Consider the following 25,824-nt stretch of genomic DNA (forward strand, 5'->3'; position numbering starts at 1 on the left):
AAAAGGTAAGGAGGAAGCCTAGGCTCATGAAATATATCAGGAAAGGGGAAAAAAAGGTTTTTCTCCAACCTACCAGTCCTCCACTTCTGAGTGACAGACGACTACTTTGTGGTAGTAGCAGAAGGAACTATGGACCTGGAATAGAATGATAGGCTCTAAAAAACCTAAACTGAGCATTGTGTAATGATAATAAGAAAGCTTGGCTCCAAGAAGAGATGAGAATTAGGACCCCTCTCATTTGCAAGGGGAAGAGGAAAGGGAGGGTGTCGGTTAGTTTTTCTGACCTTTTCTTTCTAAATCTGTCACACGGTACGGGTCTCTGGGAAACAAAGGTGAAATAAAAATAAGGTGTATCATTTTTATTGTATTTTTTTTTACGAGTCACGGGGTTCTTGTTCTAGGCACCTGCACTAACTACCCCTTTGACCAGTGGTTCAGCATCCTCAAAGTAAAACTGGTGGGGGGGGGGAACTAGGTTATCTCTAAGGACCCTTCCACCCTGAGGCTGATGAGGGTGGTCCACACATGCCCGGGGGTCTGACAGCGTCGCTGCCCTGGGGCATAACCAGCCCATAGGAGCCAGTCTATTTTGTGTCTGTCCTGAAGGAGTTCAACCACCTTGTGAGGTTTAGTATCTATCTGGGGCCTTCTCAGAGCCCCTCAGCCTCACTACCCAGGCCACCCCGGCATAGAAGGGTGAGGGGACGCCCGGCGCAAGGCTAGGGAGCGGGAAGAGGCCTCCGGCAAGGACCTGACTATGGGGTCGCGGGTCGGCCGAGGGGCCGGGGCGAGGCTCCTCCGCGCTGCTGGTCCGCGACGCCACGGCCCGTGCGCAGCGGGGGTCTGCGCGCACGCGCCGCTCGCGCTCTCGCCACCGGGGCGCAGGCACGGGCGCGGGCGCGGGCGCGGCGCAAGCGCGGGGGCGCGAGGCGGGGGGCGGGCGCTGAAGGAGCTGCCTCGGGCGGGCGGCGCCGGGCAGGGGGGAGCGGGAGAGGGAACATGGCGGCGACGGCGGCGACTGCTGCAGCAGCGGAGCAGGTCAGTCCTGTGAGAAAGGGCGCGTGGAGGCGGCCTGGCCCCGCAGTTGTTACCTGGGACGGGGAGGGGGTCGGGACGCCGCTTTTTCCCCCCGGGACCTGCCGCGCCTCCCCCGGGGTCTTGTGCAGAGCCAGCCTCCGTCCCCCGGGTGGGGGTTGGGGGGGAACAGCCGTCAGCTCTGCGGGGGGGGGGCTCGGAGCTGAGCCGCGAGGCCTCGGGGGGAGAGAGGGAGGGAGCGAGCCGACCCCGGGGCCTGGGCGTCGGGGTGGGGGGCGGGGGCGGGCCTTTTACTGGAGGGAAGCAGGTAAAAGTTGCGTGTAGATGTGGAAGCCCTGCTACCGGACACTGCCCTTTATCCTCGGCTCCGCCACCATCAGCTGTTCGCGGGATGTCAGCCTGCCCCCGCACCCGGTCTTGTCATTCCAGTCTCCACCCTCCTCCTCCTTCTCAGGTTTCAGAGACTTAATCCCAGCCCATGAGGGGATCCTCCTGGGCTACAAATAAAGGCATCATATATCTCCTAATATGTAGTTTAAACTTTCAAGAAGATATATCAGTATATTAGTACATATATTATTAACCTGTTGTTTTTCTGCATGGGCCTGCAAAAATAATCAGCAAAGGAACTTAAAGCCTCCCCCAACCTGTTTTTCTTTACAAAAAAATGTGATTACTATAGAAAAATGTAATCATATTTAGCATTGCTGAAAAATGTGAAACCTCTGATCATTAATCCCATGTCATATTAAAGCCACTAAGTAGCTCCATGGCTGATTTTTAACTCTGTTCATAAAGAATTTGAGTACTTCTATACCATTTTGTTTGGTGATCTCATGAGCTCCCATAGATTCAATTATTATCTCTAAGCAGATAGTTCTTAGATTTGTCAAACCCTAACTTCTCTGCTGCCTTTTTGACATCTCAAAGATGTCCCATAGACATCTTAAACTCAACAAGTCCATAACTGAAATCATTATCTTTTCCCTCAAACCTTCCTCTCTTCCTAACTTTTATATTACTGTTGAGAATACCACCATCTTCAGCCTGTATCAGATTGCATGCTGTCCTGGGGAATGGGGAGGAGAGAGAAGGGGAGAAAATTTGGAACTCAAAATCTTATGGAAGTGAATGTTGAAATCTAAAAATAAATATAATAATAATAATAATAAAAGGAAATCCATCTTTTTTCATTAATGATGAGCCTCAGATTTACAGAGCATATCATTTTGGACTTTAAGTTGAGCTTTTTTGCTCTTCAAAACACATTCCATTCCCTCATGCAATTTCTGGTGGGTATTAGAATAGTCTTATGTTATTTCAAATGTTTTGCTTTTATATTTAAAAATCTCCTGGTTACTTGCATATTTTGTTGTTTGCCAATAGAATTGTTCATTTTAATTACTATATGTCTTGAAGTTTGTGTTATATGAGCAGGCAATATGAATTCTTTCAATTGACAAAAAAAAAAAGAGGATACCACTATCTTCCCAGTCACCCAGACTCACAACCTAGGTGTCATCCTTAACTCCTCATTCTCTCTCCTCCCTCATATCCAATCTGTTGACAAGTTCTGTTGATCCTATCTTCAGAGCATCTCTTGTATATACCCCCTTCTCTCCTCTGACACTACCACCATGCTGGTGCAAGCCCTCATCACCTCACACCTAGACTCTTGGAATAGCCTACTGGTGGGTCTACCTGCCCCAAGTATCCTCACATTCTCCACTCAGTTCTCACCATTTTAATCCGTAAACTCCAGTGGCTCCCTATTACTTCTTGGATCAGATATAAAATACTCTGTTGGTGTGTTCAAAGTCTTTTATAACTTGGCCTCTTCCTGCCTTTCTAAGCTTCTTTTACCTTACTCCCCTCCATAACTGTGATCCAGTGGTACTGGCTTTCTTGCTCTTCCTTGAACATGCTACTTCACCTCTAGACTCCAAGCATTTTCTGTGTCTGTTTGGCATGTCTAGAACTCTCTCTGTCTCCTGGCTTCCTTCAAGTCTCAACTGGAAGCTTTTTTCTTTAGTCTTTTTTAGCTATACTTGCCTGCCAGTCAGTCAACAAGCATTTATTAAGTGCTACTATATGTAAGGCACTTTGCTAAGTGCTGGTGATACAAAGAATGGAAAGAAAAATAGTCTCTGCTCTCCAAGAGCTCACAGTCTAATGAAGATGACATTCTAACAACGATTTCCAAAAGTGATAGATAAGAAATTATAGAGATTACCTCAAAGGGAAGGCAGTAAGGTTAAGGAGGACTTGCAAAGTTGAGACTTTAGGTGAAATTTGAAGGAAGCTAAGATGAGTTGAGAAGGGAGAAGTTCCAGACATGGGAAATAGACAAAGAAAATGCTCAGAATGCAGAGGTGAAGGATCATATTCAAGGAAGAGCAAGGAGGCCAGTATCACTGGACCACAGAATATGTGGAGAAGAGTAGCATATAAAGAAGCTTGCAAAATATAGGAAGAGGTCAGGTTATGAATTTTTTATTTGATCCTAGAAATAATAGGGAGCCAGTAGAGATTGTTGAACAGGAGGGTGACAGCTGAGTAGAGAATGTATTGTAGTGGGGAGACTTGGGACAGGAAGGCCAACCAGCAGCCTTTTGCAAGAGTCCAGGTTTGAGGTGATGAGGGCCTACACCAATATAGTGGCAGTATCACAAGAATAAGGGAATTTATACAGAAGATGCCCTGAAGATAGAATCAACAGGATGGCAGTACCCTTGATTGTAGTTGGGTAGGTTTGAGGGAGAAGCTAATGAGTTCAATAATGGACTTAATTGAGTATAAGATGCCTGTGGGACATCCATTTGAGATGTCCAAAAGGCAGTTAGAGATGTGAAACTAAGTCAGCAGAGAGATTAGGATTAGATAAAAGAGATCTGAGAATCATCTGTATAGAGATGATAATTGAACCCATGGGAATTTATGAGATCACCAAGTAAAATAATATAGATGGGGGCAGCTAGGTGGTGCAGTGGATAGAGCACTATCCCTGGAGTCAGGAGCACCTGAGTTCAAATCCGGCCTCAGACACTACACTAGCTGTGTGTGACCTAGGCAAGTCACTTAACCCCAATTAAAAAAAAATAGTATAGATGGAGAAGAGAACCTAGGACAAATTCTTGGGGGAAACCCACAGTGAACTGAAGTGATACCCAATGAACATGACCCTTGTAACCAAAAAAATAAATAAAATAAAAACTTAAGCAAAGCTAACTGACATAATGACCGTGTTTGATCACATATGTAATGGTTCACACCTAGAGTCCCCCATGTCTCCACTGAAAAGAGGGAGATTTGCTTTATCATCTGTTCTCTGGGGCCAAGATGATCATTACAGTTGCTCAGTATCTGGCTTTGTTTTAGTGTTCTTTTAATTTAATTGTTAACAACATCATTTACATATATATGTGTGTATATATATATATATATATATACACATATGTATGTATGTATGTATGTATGTCTGTCTGTATGTATTCCTGATTTTGTCCTTTACAGTCTACACTGGTTCATAGAAATCTTTTGTATGTTTCTAAATTCCTTATGTTTGCTATTTCTTATATTTCATTATATTCATATACCACAATCTATTCAACCATTCTCTAATCAATAGGCATCTACTTTTGTTCCATTTTTATTATCTCAGAAAACGTACTGTGACTCTTATTACTTGTTTTCCTGCCTGATCTTAAATTTCCATGTTTTTTTCTCAGACATAATAGAGAGCATGTTTTTAAAAATGCCACGTTCCCTTTACTGATACTGCTTGTTGTAGTAGTATCTCCACTCTGCTTCTTTCTCCAGTATAAGCTGGCCTTTCCCTGAGCTCCCCTAATCTCTTGAGTCCTAGAGAACAGGAAATCTAACTTGGTCATCTCCTCTCCAAAAGCTCCCTCAATTTGCCTTCTGTTTTCTTTAGCAGTCTTTTTCCTCATGCTGGGAAGCCTGGATTTCATTTGAACATTCAGTTTCTCTTGTTCTTAGTTCTGTCACCAACTCTAAGTCACTGTCATAGTCATTTAACATCAGCACACATAAGTGAGTGGCGTTGTGGTAGAGTAGGCTCCTTCTAAGGGCTCCTTTGTTGGTCTTAGATCCAGGAATTCTCAGAGGGAAGGCAGTAAGAGGACCGGGAAAGGTCTTGCAGAACTGAGACTTCGGCTTGAACTTGAAGGAACCCAGGTGACGGAGGTGAGAAGGGAGAGAGTTTCAGGCATGTTGAATAGACATAGAAAATGCGTGGAGTCCAGAAGTGAAATGTCACGTTCAAGGAAAAGCAAGGAAGCCAATAGCACTAGATCACAGAATATATGGAGGGGAGTAAGGTATGAGAAGCCTGGAAAAGTAGAAAGAGGCTTGAGTTTATAGAACTTTAAAGGCAGAGGATTTTGTATTTCAATTCAGTGAGTATCCGTTAAGTACCTACAGTGTGCCAGGCGCTATGCTAGGTGCTAGGGATACAAACAGAAAAATGGGAGCAGGTCAAGCCCTCAAGGAGGTTATGTTCAGCAAGAACCCAGTAAAACTTGGCTGCATGTTTTGCCTCTGACGTTTATTAGCCCTATGACTCTGGAGAAGTCACTTACTCCAGATCTTTTAAGCAACCATCTAGGATTTAACTGATTAGTTTTTCTCACACTGATCCTTTTATTTATAAAAGGTAATGAACCATACAGACACATGTATACAAGTCCATGTATTAAGAGTGAGGGAAGGAGGAAATAAACTTTTTTTTAAACCAAGATATATACTAAGACTTGGTCAGTAAGCTTTTTAAATTGCTGTTAACCTTTTTTCCCTCACAGACTTCAGTTGTTCTGGGCTTTAGCTTTCTGGACACTATTTCCAGGCCACTTTTATTCATCCTTGGTTATATGTTTTTGTTTTCATCTTTTGTAAATGTCTTTTTAAAATCTGAACTCACAAGAGATCATCTTATAGCTACTTTGGGATACTTCCTCTTTTTTTTCTGAATTAATTTGTGATTGTGTAACCCTAGTATTAGAGGTTCCCTTAAGATATGACAACCTCAAGCCTGCTTTGTAGCTAATTATTTCCACCCAAATGATCCTGGTAACTTCCACCACTTTCTCTAATAAACACTCAAGATCTCAAGGCCTAAATTTCATCATAAGTTAAGAGAAATAGATGGGACTTGGATCAGAACCAACAATAATAATGATACCCATCAGTGAGCAACCCTCTACACACACACACACACACACACACACACACACACACACAGTACAGTCTCAGTCACATTCAGCATTACCCTTAGTAGGGCTCCTAGCCAGAGGTACCTTATCAGGTCCTTTTATCTATCTGTACAGCCTTGCTCTTTTTCCAGCAACTCTAAACAGATAGCAGTGATTGCTGTTTCATTTTGCCATGCTTTCCCATTTTTCTCAGCTCCCAGCCGGGGGAGGTGTCATATGTCCCTTTCTCTGTTCTGTTCATTTTCTAGGATTCTCATTAACCTCCAGCAGATGGTCCTCATTTATTTCTCTGGTGGATCAGTTCTCTAATGCAGCCCACAGGCAAGGACACTCTTGAGTCTCTCTCTCTTACCCAAATGTTTTTATAGCCTAAAGGCACCTTCAGACCAAAGTGTCTGTTTGTTTACACCTTATTTTGTGCACTGGCTCCACAGCCTCAGACCTTGTACTTTACAAGTAAGACTCTTCCTCCATCTCCATCTTGGATCATCTTAACTTATTGTCATGCCCTTTCTTTTCTGGTGCTGAAACAGAATACCTCCTATTTACATACTACTTCCTGGGTTTAGGAGCTCAGGGAGTACCCCAGTCATCAATTATTTTTCAGCCCCCACACAGGACAGTTATTCCAATTACCTGGAGCCACTTCCCAAAACATCTTAGAAGACTGAGACAGAAGAGCTATAATGTCATCTCTGACTTGCCCATTCATGTACTAGGAAGAAGAGGTAATCCCTATACAAATTTTCCTGTTATTGAAACTGCCTTCTTTCTAGTCACCCAGGTTCACAACCTCTGTCATCCTCAACTGTCCATTCCTACCCCATACATTCAATCATTTGTCAGATCTTCTACCTAAACATTTCTATGTCCACAACCTCCCTCAAATAAGCCCCTTTCCTCTACTCATTCAATCACCACCCTAGTTGAGGCCCTTAGTACTTCTCACCAGTCTCCCTACCTCAGATCTCTCCCTATTTAAGTTCATCCCTCATACAAACATCAAAGTAATATACCTAAAACACAGTTATGACCATATAACCTTCCTCCCCCCACACTTGATATAAACTCTTAACAACCCCCTATTACTCTAGGACGGATTATAACCTCCTATGTTTGGTATTTAAAGAATTTGGCTCCTTCCACCTTTCCTGTCTTTTCACGTATTACTCTCCTCCATACACTTCCTCCAAATACTACTCATTCTTAGGGCTCACCTCAAATCCCATTGTTCCATATGGTCATCCAAAGCTTTTATATCAGCTCACAGTTCTCTGCAGTTCAATGGCAAACTAGGTTTTGCCTACAGTATTATAGGACCATAGGCCTTTTTTTGTGTGTGTGGGAGGCAATCAGTGTTGAGTGGGCATAATATAGCAAATTATAGAGATGAACCTTCTACTTTATATTAATTAATAAAATAGAGTGGCTGACTGCTATAGATGCAAGTTATACAAAATCTATTTTTTTCATTACTAGTGAAAATTCCAATTGGTAGTAGTTCAACTTTCATTACTTTGAGCATGAATTTGTATGCTTATTAACTTGGTGGTATTCTACATTGTCTAGCAAAGTTCTAATGGTCCTGTAAAGAAGTCTATGCGGGAGAAGGCTGTTGAGCGAAGAAATGTTAATAAAGAGCATAACAGTAACTTTAAAGCTGGCTATATTCCAATTGATGAAGATCGGCTGCATAAAACTGGCCTCAGAGGGAGAAAGGGCAATTTAGCCATCTGTGTGATTGTTCTCCTTTTTATCTTGGCTGTCATCAATTTAATTGTGAGTAAAACATACAGAATGTTTACTGTTTTCCATTATTAGCATAAAGTATTCATTTGTTCCTCTGATTTTTCGGTCCTTGGGGTCATCTGAACTGTTTCCTTCATTTCTTACAAGACAGATAAGGCTGAGGGAGTTGGTTGGTGGCTTGCCCAGTGTCACAGGGCTAGTAAATTGTGTAAAATAGTTGGAAGTTGAACTCAGGTCTTAGGATCATAGCGTCAGAAATAAAAGGGTAGTCATTAGGTCATTTAGCCCAACTCCATTTTATAGATAAGGAAGCTAAATTCAAAAGAGGTTAAAAGACTAGTTAGTCTTTTAGGTAGGAAGCAAAGCTAGGTTTTGGACCAACGTCCTGTATTTCCAAATCCAGTACACTTTCTGTTGACAATGCTGCTTCCCAAGAATATTTTCTGGCTCCCAATGCAGTATTCTTTCCACACCATCTTCTGTTTACTCTGTAATGAGTTAGTATTGGGAAATTACTTAATAAGAAGAGATAAATGTAATGGAACATTATTATGCCATAAGAAACAATGAATATGAACAATGTGAAAAATTTGGAAATACTTGTATGAACTTATACAAAGAAAAGAAAGAACCACCAAGAGTCCAATATACACAGTGACCAATGTTAAGGTGTAAATAACATAAAAAGACAGCTGAACTCACTTCAAACACACTGAACAATATTGGTTCCAGAAGACAAACAATGAAACACATCCTCCTCTCCATAGAGAAGTGAGAAACTACTGATGCAAAATGTCGTACGTATTGTCATTTCTACGTATTATACCCTTTACCATTCTCCGTTCATTCAGCTTAGTATTTAGGCATACCTTTTTCCTTTCCTAGTTATATTTAATATGTATATTGATTTCTTTGTTTCCCAGTACTTCATATGTTTTTACAAATTTATTTCATATTATTATTTAAATCACATTCTTTAAAAGTCTTTTATAAATACTATGCCATTTTTATGATCATAACATTTGTTCCCCATTTCTTTTAGAAAGCACTTATTTCTTTTTTTTGTTTTTGTTTTATTTGGGGAGACTTACAGCTTTTTTCCTCTTAGTTATGTCTGATGTTATGCTAAATGTAATAGTGTAATAGTTTATCTTATTTTTTAGATAACGCTTGTTATCTGGGCTGTGATCCGTATTGGACCCAATGGCTGTGATAGTATGGAGTTCCATGAGAGTGGTTTGCTGCGATTTAAACAAGTATCTGATATGGGAGTTATACATCCTCTTTATAAGAGCACAGTAGGAGGCAGACGTAATGAAAATTTGGTTATCACTGGCAATAACCAACCAGTAAGTTATCACACAATAATTAAAGCAAAAATGGGAGTGGGATGTCAGAGATAAATTATTTATTTAAAAATGCATTTTTATTACTGAGCATGGAGTGAGCATTAAACTATACAAATTCTTTAATCACTTCCAGCTCTATGATTTGTGGAGTTTTTTAGGAATAGTGTTGGAAGCCAAAATTTTTCTCTATTGAAAATCTGTAAATATTTTATTTTTACTAGAAAATCTAACCTTAATAGGGAAACATGATGTTTTCTTTAAATTCCATACTTTATTCTCTGACAACATATAATGATTATTTTTCCATGGAGAGTTTCAGTACTAAAATATTAAGAATATCCATTGTACTCATTCTGTCCTTCAGGTGAAGGTGGCTGTTATGTACCTTCTCGGTCCAGAAAACTTACACTGCTCAAAGATGCTTCCTGATGTAGTTTATTTCCAAGTATTTATTATCACATAGTCTTTCTCCTTTGCAAAGCTTCCAGGTACCATTAGGTACCTCTACAGATGTCTTTCACCACCCTAATGCTGAAGAGCCATGAACTGTTTGTTCCTAATAGGAGTAGTCGTTCCCTACTCCCTCGTTCCCTACTCCCTTACCCATTATGCAAGTACCCAAGATATCATTCTTTTCCATATAGTGCAAAATTAGGGCTGCAGAGAATCTCTCTAGTTTTTTGGGGGATGTTCTTAAGTATAATTCCATGGATTTTGTTTATGATATGTTTTGAAACTATATTCACCATAAAGTATGTTTCTAAAGATTGTTTTTCAGCAAGGAACAACGAAACTCAGTGTAGAAAAGAACAAAACTTCTATTACAAGTGACATTGGCATGCAGTTTTTTGACCCAAGGACTCAAAATATTTTATTCAGTACAGACTATGAAACTCATGAATTTCATTTGCCAAGTGGAGTAAAGAGCTTGAATGTACAAAAAGCATCTACTGAAAGGGTATGGATTTTATCTTTGCTTTTTATATGAATAACAGTGGTGGAGTTATTATCCAGTTCTTTAAAATGGAAGTAATGGTTTCATGTAATTTAGTATTGTACAAGGATGTATAGTTTAATATAGAGAGAAGAATACTGGGATATATTTCCTTTGGTAAGTCACTTAATCTCTTTGTCACTCTGTTTCCTCATCTTCAAAATAGACATCATAATGTCTACCTTGCAAAATTCCCAGGGAAATTCTTCCTTTTGAAATAAAAATTAATATCTCACAAACATAGGGTGACTATTTATGGTAATAATTCTCACACAGGTTTATAAGCCATATTTTAACACATTTCTTTGGTGTTTTTTTGCTTTCAGATTACCAGTAATGCTACAAGTGATTTAAATATAAAAGTTGATGGACGTGCCATTGTCCGTGGAAATGAAGGTGTATTCATTATGGGCAAAACCATTGAATTTCACGTGGGTGGTAATATGGAATTAAAAGCTGTAAGTGTATACTAAAAGAATTTAAAATTATTCTAATATGAGAATTTGTGAGACTTCATTTCCCTTTTGTTATTGTTAAATTTCCAAATTTTAAGAAATCAAAAATAAATTATTTGAAATTACTTATTCACATACACAGTTATGATTCCACAGCGTAAGAGAACAAATATCAAGTTCACAAAATATAGTTCTAGTCATACTTCCATTATCAAGATGAATGGTTTTTTAAAAGGCATCTGCATTGATCACATATATGCGCAGGGAATTATATTTAGATATCAGAAATGTATTTGAATTTTGTAACTTTTGTGTTTCACACCAGAGAACTGGGTTTTCCAAACACTTTCACATGCTCTCAATTCTAACCAGAGCATATTTATTCACTGGTTCTTTCATCAATTTCTTCTCTTATAATTCCTGGCTTCCTTCAAAGTTCAGCTTAAGTGCCACCTTCTATCTGAGTCCTTTGATGATTTCCCCCATTACTGGTGCCTTTTTCCCACCCCCACATTGTCTTGTTTAGACTTAGACATGTTGTTTCCCCCAGTAGAATATAGGAAGTGTTTCATCTTTGTCTTTGTATCCTTAGTCTACAGGACCTAGTAGAAAGTAAACAATAAATGCTTGTTGAATCATTGATTGAGCAAACTTTTATTAAGCATGTCCAGCGATTGTGCTAGGTGCTAGGGATACAGAGACAAACATGAAACAGTCCCTACCCACAAGAGCTTGACACTCTACTGATGGGAAGAAACAGCCACACTAATAATTAGTACAAAATATATACAAAGTAAGTGGGAAGTAATTTAAGGGAGAGGATACTAAGAATTTGGGGGATCAGGAAAGACTTTATGTAGGAGATAGACTTGAGCCAAGTCTTGTAGGAGGCTCAGGTAGAATGAGGAGACACTGTATTCCAGAACAGGGAGATAATCTGTACAAAGGATTGGAAACAGGAGTTGACTTGTCCTATATAGGAAAAAGCAAGTAAGTGGATTTGGCTGGAACATAGAATGTGTAAAAGGAATTATATGAATCAATAAGTAGTTCTTAAACAGCTATTCCTATGCTAGATATTGAGGATACAAATGCAGTGAATGAAACAGTTCCTGTTCGCAGGGCGCTTAAATTTCAATGGAGGAAAAACAAAGGATGGATAATGTATGTATGTATATGTCTGTGTGTGCACACACACATATAGATAGATATAGGTATAGATAGGACAGAACTTTGGGGAACAACCACAGAGAAGGACAGGATATAGAGACTGCAGAGAACTGGCTAGAGAGGTAGACGGAAAACCAAGAGAGAGCAGTGTCACAAAACCCAGGGAAGAGAAAGTTATCTAGGTGAAGGTGTAGCCCAAAGTGTCACTTGATAGAGGGATGGAAACTGAGGGAAAAAACATTGTATTTAACAATTAAGGGCAGATTTAACAATGGGCAGAGGTACCTTGGAGAGAGTAATTTGAGATTGTATGAAGGGGTTTGAATAATAAAACTTTTTCTGGAAATAAAAACAACCCAGCAATTAAATGCATTTGCTAATTATTCTTTCTTGTGGTAGATATTAGCCACCTTTAATAATCATTCATTGTCATTATTCGAATACTTATTGAGAACCTTCTGTGTCTCAGTTCATTAAAGTTATTTTTCAAAAAAAAATCAAGCAGCATAACCATATTTTATATCAAAAGGCAAGGAGTTACAAATAACTCTTAATATTCTACATAATTTGATAGTACATTTTTAAATAGGACTTTTGGGAACATGATATTATTTATTTTTCCTAAGCAATTTTTAAAGTATGTATGGCATGTTTCTCATGTTATAAGAGAATGACTAAAAATATGATTCTGCTAAGGAGTTAAGTAGCAGTAATGAACACTTTGAGTAGCCATTGCATTCAGTAATTTACATTGTTGATGGATAGGTACAGTAATGTTTTTATATGCATGTATTGTGTGTGTGTGTGTGTGTGTGTGTGTGTGTGTATAAAATAAAGGAGGAAGTAGGGTCATATCAGTCTTGAAATTCATGCTAAAATGAAACCAGAAAAAAGAATGGCATAGCTAAAGGAAAGAATGACAGTTCTTTCTTAGACAAAAAAGGATCAGCTCATGATGGCATACAGCTGAAAGGTAATTCAGAGATCTAGTCTAATCCTTCCATTTTGCAGATGAGAAAACTGAGGTCAAGGAAGTTAAGTAATATGTCCAAGGTCATCCATGTAGGATCAGTGGCAGAATTTGAGTTCTCATCCTTTGACTCTTGAGCCAGTACTTTTTCTATTATACCATGTTGATTACTGAAGTTTCTTTTATTGTGCACAAAAAAACCAAGCAGCATAATTTTGTGGGACATTTGCTCATCTAATATTCATACTAAGTATCTGCAAAAAGACCATTATGAAAAATAATTACAGAATATTAAACAACAGCTGTTGCAGAGGATGAAGAGATAGATAAATTTCTGTAAAGAACTCTATAAAGGTTCATTTGGATCTTCCTAATTAAGTCAACATCTACCTTGATACTTGAGGATAAGATAAATGATGATTTCTTTTTTATATTAATAATCAATTATTGAATTAAGACCAGGATTTTTCCATGAACCTGTGAGTCTTTCAGTCTCTGAAGGACATTGTTGATGAATAAGATTACCCAAATCCCTGGGGCATATGCCATTTGATCCTGGATGGGAGACTCCACCCAACTAGAGAACTTCACAAAAGAATTTAATGTAAGGTGAATTCTTTTCCTTTGTGTTCCACTCAGGCAAACTAGATTGCCCAAGGCTGGGGGTAGGTCTAGCTTGAGATAGTCTTTCTTTGTCCATGAGTGACATAATCAGTTAGGTCCCCCCCCCAGCCCCTCATTAGAATAGTTCCACTTCTCGTTATAATATTCATTCTCTCATTGTTAACCAGTCAGATTAATTGCCAACTTCAGTAACAGCCACTCTTCTGAGGTCATAAATTATTAATTACCCAGAAACTATGTCTCTTGAACTTTTTATATGTCACAGTTACTTCAGTGCACAGTAGACATAAATCAGAATGATGAGAATTTTTTTGCAGTACTTTTAAAAATTTTTTTGATTTTTTAATAAGCGTAAAAATTTTTAACATTTGTTTTTTATTTGAGTTCCAAATTCTCTCCCTCTTCTTTCCCCTCCACCCCATGGCAAGCAGTTTGATATAGGTTATACATGTGCAGTCATACAAAACATATTTCTACGTTAGTCATGTTGTGAGAGAAAACAGACCAAAAAAAAAAGATTTTAAAAAATTTTTATTTTATATTTTATTTTTCCCCAATTATATGTAAAAACAATTTTAACATTCATTTTTAAAACTTTAAGTTCCAAATTCTCTCCTTTCCTTCCCTTCCCACTCCCCCCCATTGAGAAGGCAAACAATTCAATTTATGTTATACGTGTGTAATCATGCAAAACACTTCCATAATAGTCATGTTGTGAAAAATTAACTCTATTTCCCTCCATCCTGTCTACCCTTCCCGTTTCTTCTCTGTTTTCTATTTCCTTTCACCATATCCTACTTCAAGAGTGTTTTGCTTCTGACTACCCTTTCCCCAGTCTGCCTTTCACCACACCCCTTCTCTTGTCCCATTCCCCCTGCTTCCCTGTAGGGTAAAATAGTTTTCTATATCCAATTGAGTGCATATATTATTCCCTCTTTGAGCTAGTTCTGATGAGAGTAAAGTTCACTGACTCCGTCTTACCTCCTCCCTCTTCCTCTCTACTATAAAAGCTTTTTCTTGCCTCTATTTTATGTGAGATGATTTACTCCACTCTACCTCTCCCTTTCTCTTTCTCCCAGTATATTCCTCTCTCCTTAATTTTATTTTTTAGATATCATCCATTCATATTCAACTCACACCTGTGCCCTCTGTCTATATGTACTCCTTCTGACTACCCTAATAATGAGAAAAGTTTTATGAGTTACAAATATCATCTTTCCATGTAGGCATGTAAACAGTTTATTAAGTTCCTTATGATTTCTCTTTTCTGTTTACCTTTTCATGCTTCTCTTGAGTCTTGTATTTGAAAGTCAGATTTTCTATTTGGCTCTGGTCTTTTCTCAAGAATGCATGAAATTCCTTTATCTCATTAAATACCCATTTTTCCTCCTTATAGATTATACTCAGTTTTGCTGACCAAGTGATTCTTGGTTTTAATCCTAGCTCCTTTGCTCTCTGGAATATCCAGTCCCTCCGATCCTTTCATGTAGAAGCTGCTAAATCTTGTGTTATCCTGATTGTGGCTCCACAATACTTGAATTGTTTCTTTCTGGTGTGCTTGCAGTATTTTCTCCTTAACCTGGGAACCCTGGAATTTGGCTATAATATTCCTGGGAGTTTTCATTTTAGGATCTCTTTCAAGAGGTGATCGGTAGATTCTTTCAATTTCTCTTTTACCCTCTGGTTCTAGATACTTGATAATTTCCTGAAAGATGATGTCTAGGCTCTTTTTTTAATCATGGCTTTCAGGTAGTTCAGTAATTTTTAAATTCTCTCTCCTGGATTTATTTTCCAGGTCAGTTGTTTTTCAGATGAGTTATTTTACATTGTCTTCTGTTTTTTCATTCTTTTGGTTTTGTTTTATGATTTCTTATATAGTCATTAGTTTCCATTTGTTCCATTCTAATTTTTAAAGAATTACTTTCTTCAGTGAGCTTGTGGACCTGCTTTTCCATTTGGCCAGTTCTGCTTTTTAAGGTGTTCTTCTCCTTATTGGCTTTTTGGGCCTCTTGTACCCATTTGGCTTCATCTGTTTTTTAAGGTGTTTTTTTGTCAGTATTTTTATGTGTCTCCTTTACCAGGCTATTGACTCATTTTTCATGATTTTCTAGCATCACTCCCATTTCTCTTCCCAATTTTTCCTCTGCTTCACTTACTTGATTTTCAGAATCTTTTTTGAGCTCTTCATGGCCTGAGACCAATTCACATTTTTGTTGGAGGCTTTGGATATAGGAGTTTTGACTTTGTTGTCTTCCTCTGAGTGTGTTTTGATCTTCCTTGTCACCATAGTACCTTTGCATGGTCAGAATTTTTGCCTGTTGTTTGCTCATTTTCCCAGCCTGTTAGTTGACTTTTAACTCCTTATTAAAGTAGGGTTGTTCTTCCAGGGTGAAGGGTGAACTGTCCAAGCCTCAGGGGTTCTGTGCAAGCTATTTTCAGAGATACTTCTAGGGATCTGTAAGTTTTCAGTTCTTCCAAGATGGTATGATCTAAGGAGCAGTATTTACTCCTCTCCTGACCTGTATTCTGGTCTGTGAGTGACCACAAGCAATCTTTTCTGCCCTGAAACTGTGAGAAGGATCCCCACTCCACTGCTGCCGTTGAGCTCTGCTATGCTAGTGCTCCTCCTCACCCCAGGATTGCCACCTGGGACTGGAACCCAGATCCAATTATGAACAAAGGGAAAGAGTCCTGCCTCAGTGCTAGCAAAGAGACCCCTGTAATCTCCTTTTCACCAGTTGTTCCCTTACTGTCTTTGGGCTGAAAGCTCTGGAAACAGCTGCTGCCGCTGCCCCTGCTGCTTCAGTCACTCCCAAGGCCTGCTCTTGGTTTGCTGGGGTTGGGGTTGTGCTGGCATGGCCTGTGCTGGACTATGCTCCTCTCTCACCCAGGTTCAAAAGACCTGTCCTGCTGACCTTCTGAATTATCTTTGGTGTCTGTGGGCTGAGAAGTCTGAAAACCACCCCTGCTGCCGGTGATTCAGTTGCCCCAAGGCCTGCTCCAAGTTTACTGGGGCCCAGTCTGCACTGGCATGGCCTGCACTGAACTGGACTCCTCTCTCACACTGATGCAACAGACCTTTGCTGTCAACCTTCCAGGTTGTCTTGGGCTGGAAATTTATATCGCTCTGTCTTTTTGTGGGTTCTGCTGCTGTAGAATTTGTTTAAGGGTATTTGAAGGGGGTTGGGGGAGAGTTAAGTCCCTGCATTTACTCCACCATCTTGGCTCCGGCCGCCCAAGAAAGAAAGTTTTAAAAGTATGCTTCATACTCCCATCAGCGTGGAGGTAGGTAGCATTTTTCAGTCTAAGTCCTTTGGAATTGTCTTAGACTTAGATCAATGTATTGCTGGAATTGCCGAATCATTCACAGCTGATCATCAGTCTTTCTGTTACTGTGTACAATGCTCTCATGGTTCTGCTTACTTCACTTTGTATCAATTCATCTAAGTCCAGATTTTTCTGAAAGCATCCTGCTTGTCATTTCTTATAACACAGTAGTATTCCATCACTATGATGGTGAGAATTGGTTGGAAAATATGAATCAGAAAAATGCAATAAGAGAGGTCAAAGACCTGTACACTACATAGAAGCCTCACACTTGTGTAAATCATGAATGTTTTCTTTGAGAAAAGAATCCAAATGTGCTATACGTGGTGAGCACTTCATGGCACAAAAGTGAAATTGATTCTATTTTAATAGACAGCAATTTGTCACTCCTCTTGGTGTCATTGCTGTGGCTGTCATCTGTGTGTAGTCAGATCACCAAGCTATTAACAGCGAAGATGAAAATTAGTACATGACTAGAAGATTAAAAATGAGGAAACTGTGAATACAACTGACCTGTATAATCAAGTTATTGATGAAAATAGGCTGTGAATAGAAAAAAGGACACTGATATTGACTATAATGATTTCATGTGGAAGTTTTAACCAATGTAGAACAATTACCATAACAAGGAGGCAAAAAGATTCCCCAAAGCACCTTGACAAATACTTGTCTTAACCTGTCAAGAAAAAAAAGGCAGCCAAGAGCAATGCCACTTTAGAATGTGAACTCATTTGTAAAATCTTTTGGAGGAGGATGATTAGAAATTAAAAGCAGTATTGCCTCATAACACAGTGCTTGGCATATAATAAGTGCTTAATAAGTGCTTTATAGAGCAAAGATAAGCAGTAGAGGGTAAAACAAGTTTAAAGAAATCTTGATAAGAAGATAAGATGTAATTCAGATGTGAAGAGTGATTCCATACACAAATTAGGAGAGCAAGGAATAGTTTACCTGTCATATTTATGGAGAAGGGAAGAATATATGACCAAATGAGATGGAAAGCATTGCTAGATGTAAAATGAATAATTTTGGTTATATTAAATTTAAAAAGTTTTGCACAAAACCACTGTAACCAAGATTGGAAAGAAAGCAGAAACCTAGGGAACAATTTTTACAGCCAGTGTTTCTGATAAAGGTCTCGTTTCTCAAATATATGGAGAACTGAATCAAATTTATAAGAATACAAGTCATTCTCCAGTTGGATAAGTGGTCAGAGGATATGAATAGGCAGTTTTCAAATGAAATAAAGCTGTCTATAGTCATGTGAAAAAATGCTCTAAATACAAATTAAAACAACTCTGCAGTATTACCTCACATCTATCAGATTGGCTAATAGGGCAGAAAAGGAAAGTGATAAATGTTGAAGGAGATATGAGAAAATAGGGACACTGGTGCGCTGTTGTTGGAGTTGTGAACTGATCTGACCATTCTGGAGAACAATTTGGAACTATGCTCAAAGGGCTATAAAACTGTGCATACATACCCTTTGATCCAGCAATACCACTACTAAGTCCGTATTTAAAAGAGATTTTTTTTAAAGGGAAAAAACTATTTTTACAAAAATATTTATAGCAGCTTTATTTTGTGGTGGCTAAGAACTGAAAATTGAGGAGATATCCATCAATTGAGGAATGACTGAATAAGTTGTGGTGTATGACTGTAATGGAATACTATTGTGCTATAAGAAATGACAAGCAGGATGATTTCAGAGACACCTGGACTTAGGTGAACTGATGCAAAGTGAAATGAGCAGAACCAGGACATTGTCACAGTAGCAGCAGCATTGTAAGATGATCAACTGTAAATGACTTAGCTGTTCTCAGTAAAAGAACTGATGGCATCTGAATGCATATTGAAGCATACTGTTTTTTTTAATTTTTATTTTGTTTTTTTGGTCTGTATCCTCTTTCACAGCATGATTAATGTGGAAATATGTTTTGAATGATTGCACATGTATAACCTATATGAAATTGCTTACTGTCTCAGGGAAGGCAGGAGGGAGAGAGAGAAAACTTGAAACTTAAAAAAAAGGGTTTTTTAATGAATCTTAGAAATTGTCTTTACATGTAATTGGGGAAAATATCTTTTTGAAAAAGAAATCTTGGTAAGAGAACCAGCTTAAAATTCATCTCTCGCACATTTAAGGAAAATAGAAGGAAAACAAACAGAAGAAAATGAAATAGCTCAGCAAAGATTTTTATAACAATTTTTTTTTCCACCATTAAGGATAGGGAACAGCCACACCTTCACAGCTCCAGATGTGCTTTTGGAGAATGTATAAATGACACTTAAGAAGATAAAGTCAAGGGGCAGCTAGGTGTCACAGTGGATAGAGCACCAGCCCTGGATTCAAGAGGACCTCAGTTCAAATCTGGCCTCAGACACATAATACTTAACTAGCTGTGTGACCCTGGGCAAGTCACTTAACCCCATTGCCTAGCCAAAAAAAAAAAAAGATAAAGTCAAGAAAAACAGCTTTGACTACATACACATAGAGCAGATCCATTCTGTAGGCAACAAAATTGTAAGGGTATTGAGGCATCAATTCACCAGGTGTCCAAAAAGAAGATAAAATACCAAAGGCATGGAAAAAATCTTTTACCGTACTAATAAAGAGAAAAAAGCAATTAAAAAAAATCAACATATACAAATCTGTGCCTACTTTCCCCTCTATGTAAAACATTTATGAGAATAATCTACATAGACATCAAGAGCATAATTTGTAAAGGGAATAGCCAGGCCTTTGCAAGTGGTATTCCACTATAGACTACATCTTCACCATACACAGTTGACTGAAAGACATAGAAATCAAAATCCCTGTATGCTTATTGTCCCACTCCTAGGGCAGTGAAGAAGCTTATAATGTTTGTGAACAGGCTGCAATGCAGAACTAGTAAGGAATTATGAAGACTGTATACAAAGAAATCTCATGGTCAGAAAAGATGGGGTAGAACTGTGGTGTGAATAAGGGATAATCCATGTGTTCCACTTGCATCCTTGTTATGTCAGGAAAAGTCAAAGAATGCCTTGGCATTTTGGGTGGATCCCCTGTGACAAACTTAAGGGAGAAAATGGATGGGATTTGCACAAATATGTATGAGTTGCAGTCTGTATAGCTGAAGGAACATCCACATCAGGATCACAGATATTATCTTGTAGAAAGAGCAGTACAATGAGAAAAAAGACCTGGGTTCTGTTCATGGCTCCTTAAACATCTCTGAGCCCCAGTCTCTCCATTTTTGAAAATGAAAATGGCCATTGTAATCTTTGAAGTATATTAGCACTTAAAGGGACAAATAATACCATAGCTATGAAAGCACTCCGTGTCTATAGTTCAATAAAAGCAAATCAAATTTAAAAGACTTATAATTCAAATTAAGGAAACAGTGAATAATTAAAGATTCATAATATACTGTTTATACAATATAAAGTTTTAAGAGATTAAACTGACCAGTAGGTGGCAGAATGAGTACAGAGTTTGAAAATCACTGTTACTTCATTTGTTGTAAGATACAGCTAAAGAAATCAGATTGTGAAGCAACAATAACATAAAATTTTGAAACAATTTAGTAACTAACCTTTCATTAGTGCTTCCCTTCAGTGTATGATTTTAAGGGGCACTGTAACATAGTAGCTAGAGAGCGAGCCCCAGAATAAGGAAAATCTGGGTTTAAGGCCTTCTTCTGACAGACTGGTTACTTCACACTGGAAAATCACTGAATCTCCCAGTGAGCCAAGCAACTCTCTAGGTCATAAATTGCAAGACAGTTACCAGTCTGCATTTGGTAAAGGGAGTTTCATAACCCAGAGTTCTCTAAATCAATAAAATCACATGGTCAGGCCAGTCTGTATATATACAGTCTTACAAATTTGTGTGTCTGCTAAAAGCAGGAGGAAATACGTGATTTCTATGTTTCCTTAAGGGTTTTGTTGCCAGTATTTTTGAGCATGCATATTCCCTTTTTGTTTAAATACAATTAAGATCTGCAAAGTAGGAGTTTATTAAATAACTATTTAGACTTATGTTATCAGATTCATCTTATTGCCGCAGAAGAAAATTCTTTTCTGAAGATTTTTTAATGACAAGAGTAGTACAAAAGAAAGGGTCAGAAGCTCAAATGAGTACTTCTTTTAGGTCCAAAATATTAGTGGTGGCCAAAATTACGTATTAATTTGGTTAAACAGGATGAGACGTAGCACTATTATATACTTTAAAAGTATTGTAATACAATCTTACTGAAATCCTATGGTGAAAAATTAACTTTATGCTACTTTTTGTAACTAACAGATTATATCCAAAATAGTTTTATTTAACATAAATATAGTTCACATTATAACATTCCAACAGGGTCCCACAAAAAACATCATGTAGAATATGTACATAAGAAGGTTCAGGGGCAGTAGCTTGTGAAAAGGTCTGGTCTATACCAAATTTTGTTTGGAATGTTGACATTTAGGTATATAAAACTGGTTTGAATCCTATATGTAATTATAACAAAGCTATAGGAATTAAATCATTTTCCTAACCAATAAGAAAAAACACGTTTCCCCATGTTGTTTATCAAAGTCATTGTGCTGATTTTTAATCAGTAGCATTATTGGTACTATGTAATAGTAGTATGACTGAGAAGGCAGCATTATGTTCTTGACTCAGAACCACAAAGACAGGAGTTCCAAAGTTGCCTCTGACATGTACTGGTCTCGTGACCCTAGCCAAGTCATTTACCCTCTTAGAGTCCTAGGCAACTCGAAGACTAACAGAGAAGAGGCTGACCTGCAATGGTAGAAATAAATTTTCCTCATCCAGGCAGTTCCCCTGTACCAGGGAAGTCACAGGTCCATTCCTTAGCCCTATATCATGACTTGATATGTATTAGACTTTATAAATGACAATGAGCTGAGGTTCATTTTTTAATTATAAATCTATCATAGCCATGAGAATTCTAGTGCAGCACTGATTTAGTGGTTGAAAAACAAAATGTATGGCAGGGTGACTGTCATATATCAAACGCTAAAGTTAAGACAGAAGACCTCTAGTTGAATTTGTACTCATTTGTCTATTGTAATCCCTTTTTCTTGTTACTTTTGCAGTAAACTGCATTTATTAACTGTTGTTCCCAATACTACTGTTTGTGGTAAATGAACCATATTATTATTCTCCCAATAGGAACACAGCATCATCCTAAATGGATCTGTGATGGTCAGCACCTCTCGCCTACCAAGTTCTTCCTTTGGAGATCAGTTAAATAATGGTGACTGGGTACGCTACAAGCTGTGTATGTGTGCAGACGGAACTCTGTTCAAAGTCCAGGTGACAGGCCAAAACATGGGCTGCCAGATCTCAGACAACCCTTGTGGAAACACGCATTAGATGAGCTGGAGAGAGAGTCAGCAGTGTGTTTATACTTGTCTGTCCTTTTTTTTTTAAACTGCATGCATGCAAGCCATTGTTTTTACAGAGTTTATGATAATGCATTGTAGTTATTTTAACTACCAAGCATTCACAGATTTGTTAAATAACCTCTAAATTTAAAATATTCTGAATGAAAATAGCCAGAACCTTAAAATTTTCCACTCAATTATACTGCTGGGTATCAGACAAACCTATTTTTAAATATTATGAGAAATGAATAAAATCAAAATCAAGCATTTCAAGAAAAATGTTTTTTAAACATAATTTCTTGTCCACAGAACAAAGGGCTGGTTTAGCTGTTAGACCCAGTATAAATAAGCTTTTGATAATTATGAGGACTGACCACTCATTGAATTATTAAAAACATATACAACATGTATATAAATATATTTTTAAAATCTGGAGCTCAAAAGAAGTTTAAACAAATGTGATGTGTAATAAAAACATAGAAACCTAGTTAGGAGTCCTGAAGAAAATATTTTGTGACATAAGATTTTTACTTAAAGTACTGTTGAGTATAACTATACTATCATGTAATACTAATGAACATTCAGTGTTTCATTCTGGTCGTACTGCATGAATAATATAAGGAAGTGTTTTAATATCTAATCTGAAGCTCTAAGAAGATGAAAAAGAGGGTATTTGGTCTTCAAAAGACCAATTTAACCTATAAGGTTTTGTGTGTGTGTGTGTGTGTGTGTGTGTGTGTGTTTTCAGAAAACAAAATTTATTCACCTAAATAGAACAGAAGAAATAGTAAATAAATTTCAAGTCAGTCAAGAAAATTTGACTAGTCATTGCCAAATTTAAAAATCAGAAATGAGCTGGTTCCAAAGCATTGCACTAAAATAAGCCCTATATAGTTGTTTTCCATACTAGAGAATAACAAACAATTTTTAGATTAGTAAAGTAGGCTTACAGTCTCCACTCTTAAAATCCTCCTCTATTCCCCATTCTACCAATAGTTTAATTGTGTTTAGCACATTTCTTATTTGTACTATTATTATTTTGTTAAATATTTATATATAGGCCAAACAAGCCCCTTTAAGGGGCCGTTAACATGAGTTATTGGCCTGCTGTTAGTCATCAGTGATGAACCACAGGCTCCAGCTATTTCTTTTTTATCCAGGAAATAGGTTTAAACTTACATTTACATAGTGTTTTAATCTAGCAAGTATTTTTTAATGGTTGCTTATATTGTGTAGACAAATCTTAAAAAAAAGCCAATATTTATTAGTGTTACTACTGTCTATGTAAATAGCTTAAAAACAAAATATTTATCAAAACCTGGACATTACTGTGGGTTCATTAAATTTAATTGAAATAACCATAGAATCCTTTCCCAATCCTGAAAGTTGCACTTTAAATATTTATAATAGAAATGTGGCCTCTATTAATTATTGCAGCAATTTTACTAGCACGTTGTCCTTCCATATATACTCCAATTGGAAATCTCATTAAATTCAAGTTCCCCCTGCTATTCTTTTTACCTAGTTATATGCTTTATTCAGATTTATTAAAATAAATATTTTACACAAATTGTATAAGTTTATTACATAATATTGTTTATTAAATAATCACACAATCTGTTTTTAATTCTTTTTGAAATTTTGTCATTTGTTTTTGATTTACATATGTGTCTATACATGTATGTGCATATATATGGTCACCCGCCGCCCCCATCCCAAGTGCTTTTGACCAGACAGGATCATTTGGTGCAGTTTACCGAATAACTGCAAAGGATAGCATTTTAAAATACTTTACAAGTAAGAAGCCCCCACTTTTTGCTGCAGTGCATTCCTGTAAACAACATAGGAAAGCGAAACAGCAAAAAAGGGAAGGAAGGGGGGATCACTGCATATCCATACAGCTTTGATTAAATAGAAATTCGACGTTACTCTCTTTTGCCACCAGGTGGTGCTTGACTATATTCCTGAAACCAAGTTCATGCCATCATAGATTTAGCTGTATAAGGAAAACCAAAAAGGAATCCCCTCTATAATGCCCTTCCTCAGTGGTCATCTTGCCCAGCTTGAAAAGCTCCAGTGAAGGGGAATCATCTACCTCCAGAGACAACCCATTCTACTGGGGACAGCTTTCCTTACTAGGACATTTCCCTCATATTGAGTCTAAATCTTCCTTTCCAGGAATGGGTAAAGTTCTGAAACCCAGGATTGGCCTTCAGTGATTTTTAGAAGAAGTAGTCAATTCATAGAAAGACTGTGTTGTGTTAGAGCACTGGATTTGGACTGAAAGAATCTGAGTTTAAATCCCAATTCTACCATATAATAGCTAGGTAACTTGGACAAGTCACACCTCTCTTAGCCTCATTAATAAAATGAGAGATTTGGACTAGATGGCATTTAAGAGCCCTTTTGCTCTAAATCTATGATATTCTGGAAAGCATGGACTTCTTGTATATAATTTGCTGGTCTACACATTTTAAAATATATATATATTTGTATTAATTACAGTTTGTGTAGTAATTATTGTTGCCCATTGGTAATTAAATTCATTTTTAGGAGGTGAGAGTTCAGTGGTGCTAAACATGACACTAAAGAGACCATTGTACCTTTGAAATGCTGATAATTTGTAATGTTTCAAAGATATTGGTGTTTACCAATTCTGCCATACAAAAAATAATTATATAAATCTGTTCCATATTGCTAATTTTAGTTGATGTAACCTGTTAATGACCTCTGTTTACAATAAAGATGATATAAATAAATTTCTGCCAATTTGTTAAGGGTTATGTGTTGATAGGTTTCTATTTGAAAAATCACATCAAAATTAGTACAATTAAATATAGTTTGGTAATGTAACATCATTATTGCTGTTGCATTTGCCTTTAAGGGCTTATAATTAATAATTTTGTATCTACTGAGGTGGCTAGCCTTCAATTTCCTAGCATTTGCCTTTAAGGGCTTATTATTATTTGATATCTACTGGGGTGGGGCTAGCCTCCCACTTCCTAGTATGTACCACCTCACTGTGCCCTGGTAAGCATAGGTTGGTGGGCTAATTTGTTCTCATAGAACTCAAATGAAAGGGTCCTAGTTGACAGCGCTTCTTAAACTGTGGGTCACGACCCCATATGGAATCATGAAAAATTTGGCAACAGTAAAAGGTTTCTGAACATGAAACAACCAAAAATTAGTTAGAAATCAAACACGTAATGAATCTGAGGTATTTCTGTCAGCGCTTGCCTTTGTTGCATGGCACAACTTCACTGCAGCCTTGATCCTGAATGCAAAGGAGGCACAGTTTGCACTGCACATGCCCTCGGGCCAGGCAGTGCCATCTAAGGATAGTTGGAGAGGAGAGGGTTTGCTACCTATCCCACCTGAGGTAGATCTAGTAGGACCCGGCCCTAATGTTTCCAGACTGCTTCAGAAGGACCAAGGACTATCCTGGAAGACTTCAGTGGTCAACTGAAGACCTATCTCCCAGTCCCTTCTCATTCTGTTTACCCTGAAAGTAAATAAAACAATCTATTTTATATGTGCC

At 37.9% G+C, this 25,824-nt stretch overlaps 2 protein-coding genes across 4 annotated transcripts in view; one reads left to right on the top strand and one right to left on the bottom strand.

The window, feature by feature from the left end:
- SPATA18 (spermatogenesis associated 18) overlaps positions 1-1,451 on the bottom strand; it is an 80,808-nt gene extending 79,357 nt beyond the window's left edge. Inside the window, exons 1-2 of one of the 2 annotated variants that reach the window (XM_020990160.2) lie at positions 1,330-1,451; positions 74-135 (exon numbers count right to left, since the gene is read on the bottom strand). The gene's annotated coding sequence lies outside the window, so the exon portion shown is untranslated. The remainder of the gene's footprint in view (positions 1-73; positions 136-1,329) is intronic. The other variant, XM_020990153.2, reaches the window with a different exon arrangement.
- Positions 932-25,045, top strand: SGCB (sarcoglycan beta). 2 transcript variants are annotated; one of them, XM_020990218.2, is made up of 6 exons: positions 932-1,038; positions 7,836-8,045; positions 9,179-9,364; positions 10,131-10,322; positions 10,685-10,816; positions 22,072-25,045. In XM_020990218.2, exons 1-6 carry the CDS (start codon positions 1,000-1,002, stop codon positions 22,273-22,275), a joined length of 963 nt encoding a protein of 320 aa, XP_020845877.1. In that variant the 5' UTR covers positions 932-999; the 3' UTR covers positions 22,276-25,045. The 2 variants fall into 2 exon arrangements, with proteins under 2 accessions (XP_020845877.1, XP_078004753.1); XM_078148627.1 differs by lacking the exon at positions 932-1,038 and adding an exon at positions 5,163-5,241.
- The last annotated feature ends 779 nt before the right edge of the window (positions 25,046-25,824 follow it).

This window comes from Phascolarctos cinereus, unplaced genomic scaffold, assembly GCF_003287225.1.
Source record: "Phascolarctos cinereus isolate Bilbo 61053 unplaced genomic scaffold, phaCin_HiC Scaffold_9;HRSCAF=440, whole genome shotgun sequence".
Taxonomy (NCBI): Eukaryota; Metazoa; Chordata; class Mammalia; order Diprotodontia; family Phascolarctidae; genus Phascolarctos; species Phascolarctos cinereus.

What these genes read in the sequence shown, in the direction of transcription:
- SGCB (XM_020990218.2), top strand. Translation starts at nt 1,000, where the DNA reads ATGGCGGCGACGGCGGCGACTGCTGCAGCAGCGGAGCAG. An exon ending in TGGCTGTCATCAATTTAATT is followed by an intron (nt 8,046 to 9,178) that starts GTGAGTAAAACA and finishes CTTATTTTTTAG; the next exon opens with ATAACGCTTGTTATCTGGGC. An exon ending in GTAATATGGAATTAAAAGCT is followed by an intron (nt 10,817 to 22,071) that starts GTAAGTGTATAC and finishes TTCTCCCAATAG; the next exon opens with GAACACAGCATCATCCTAAA.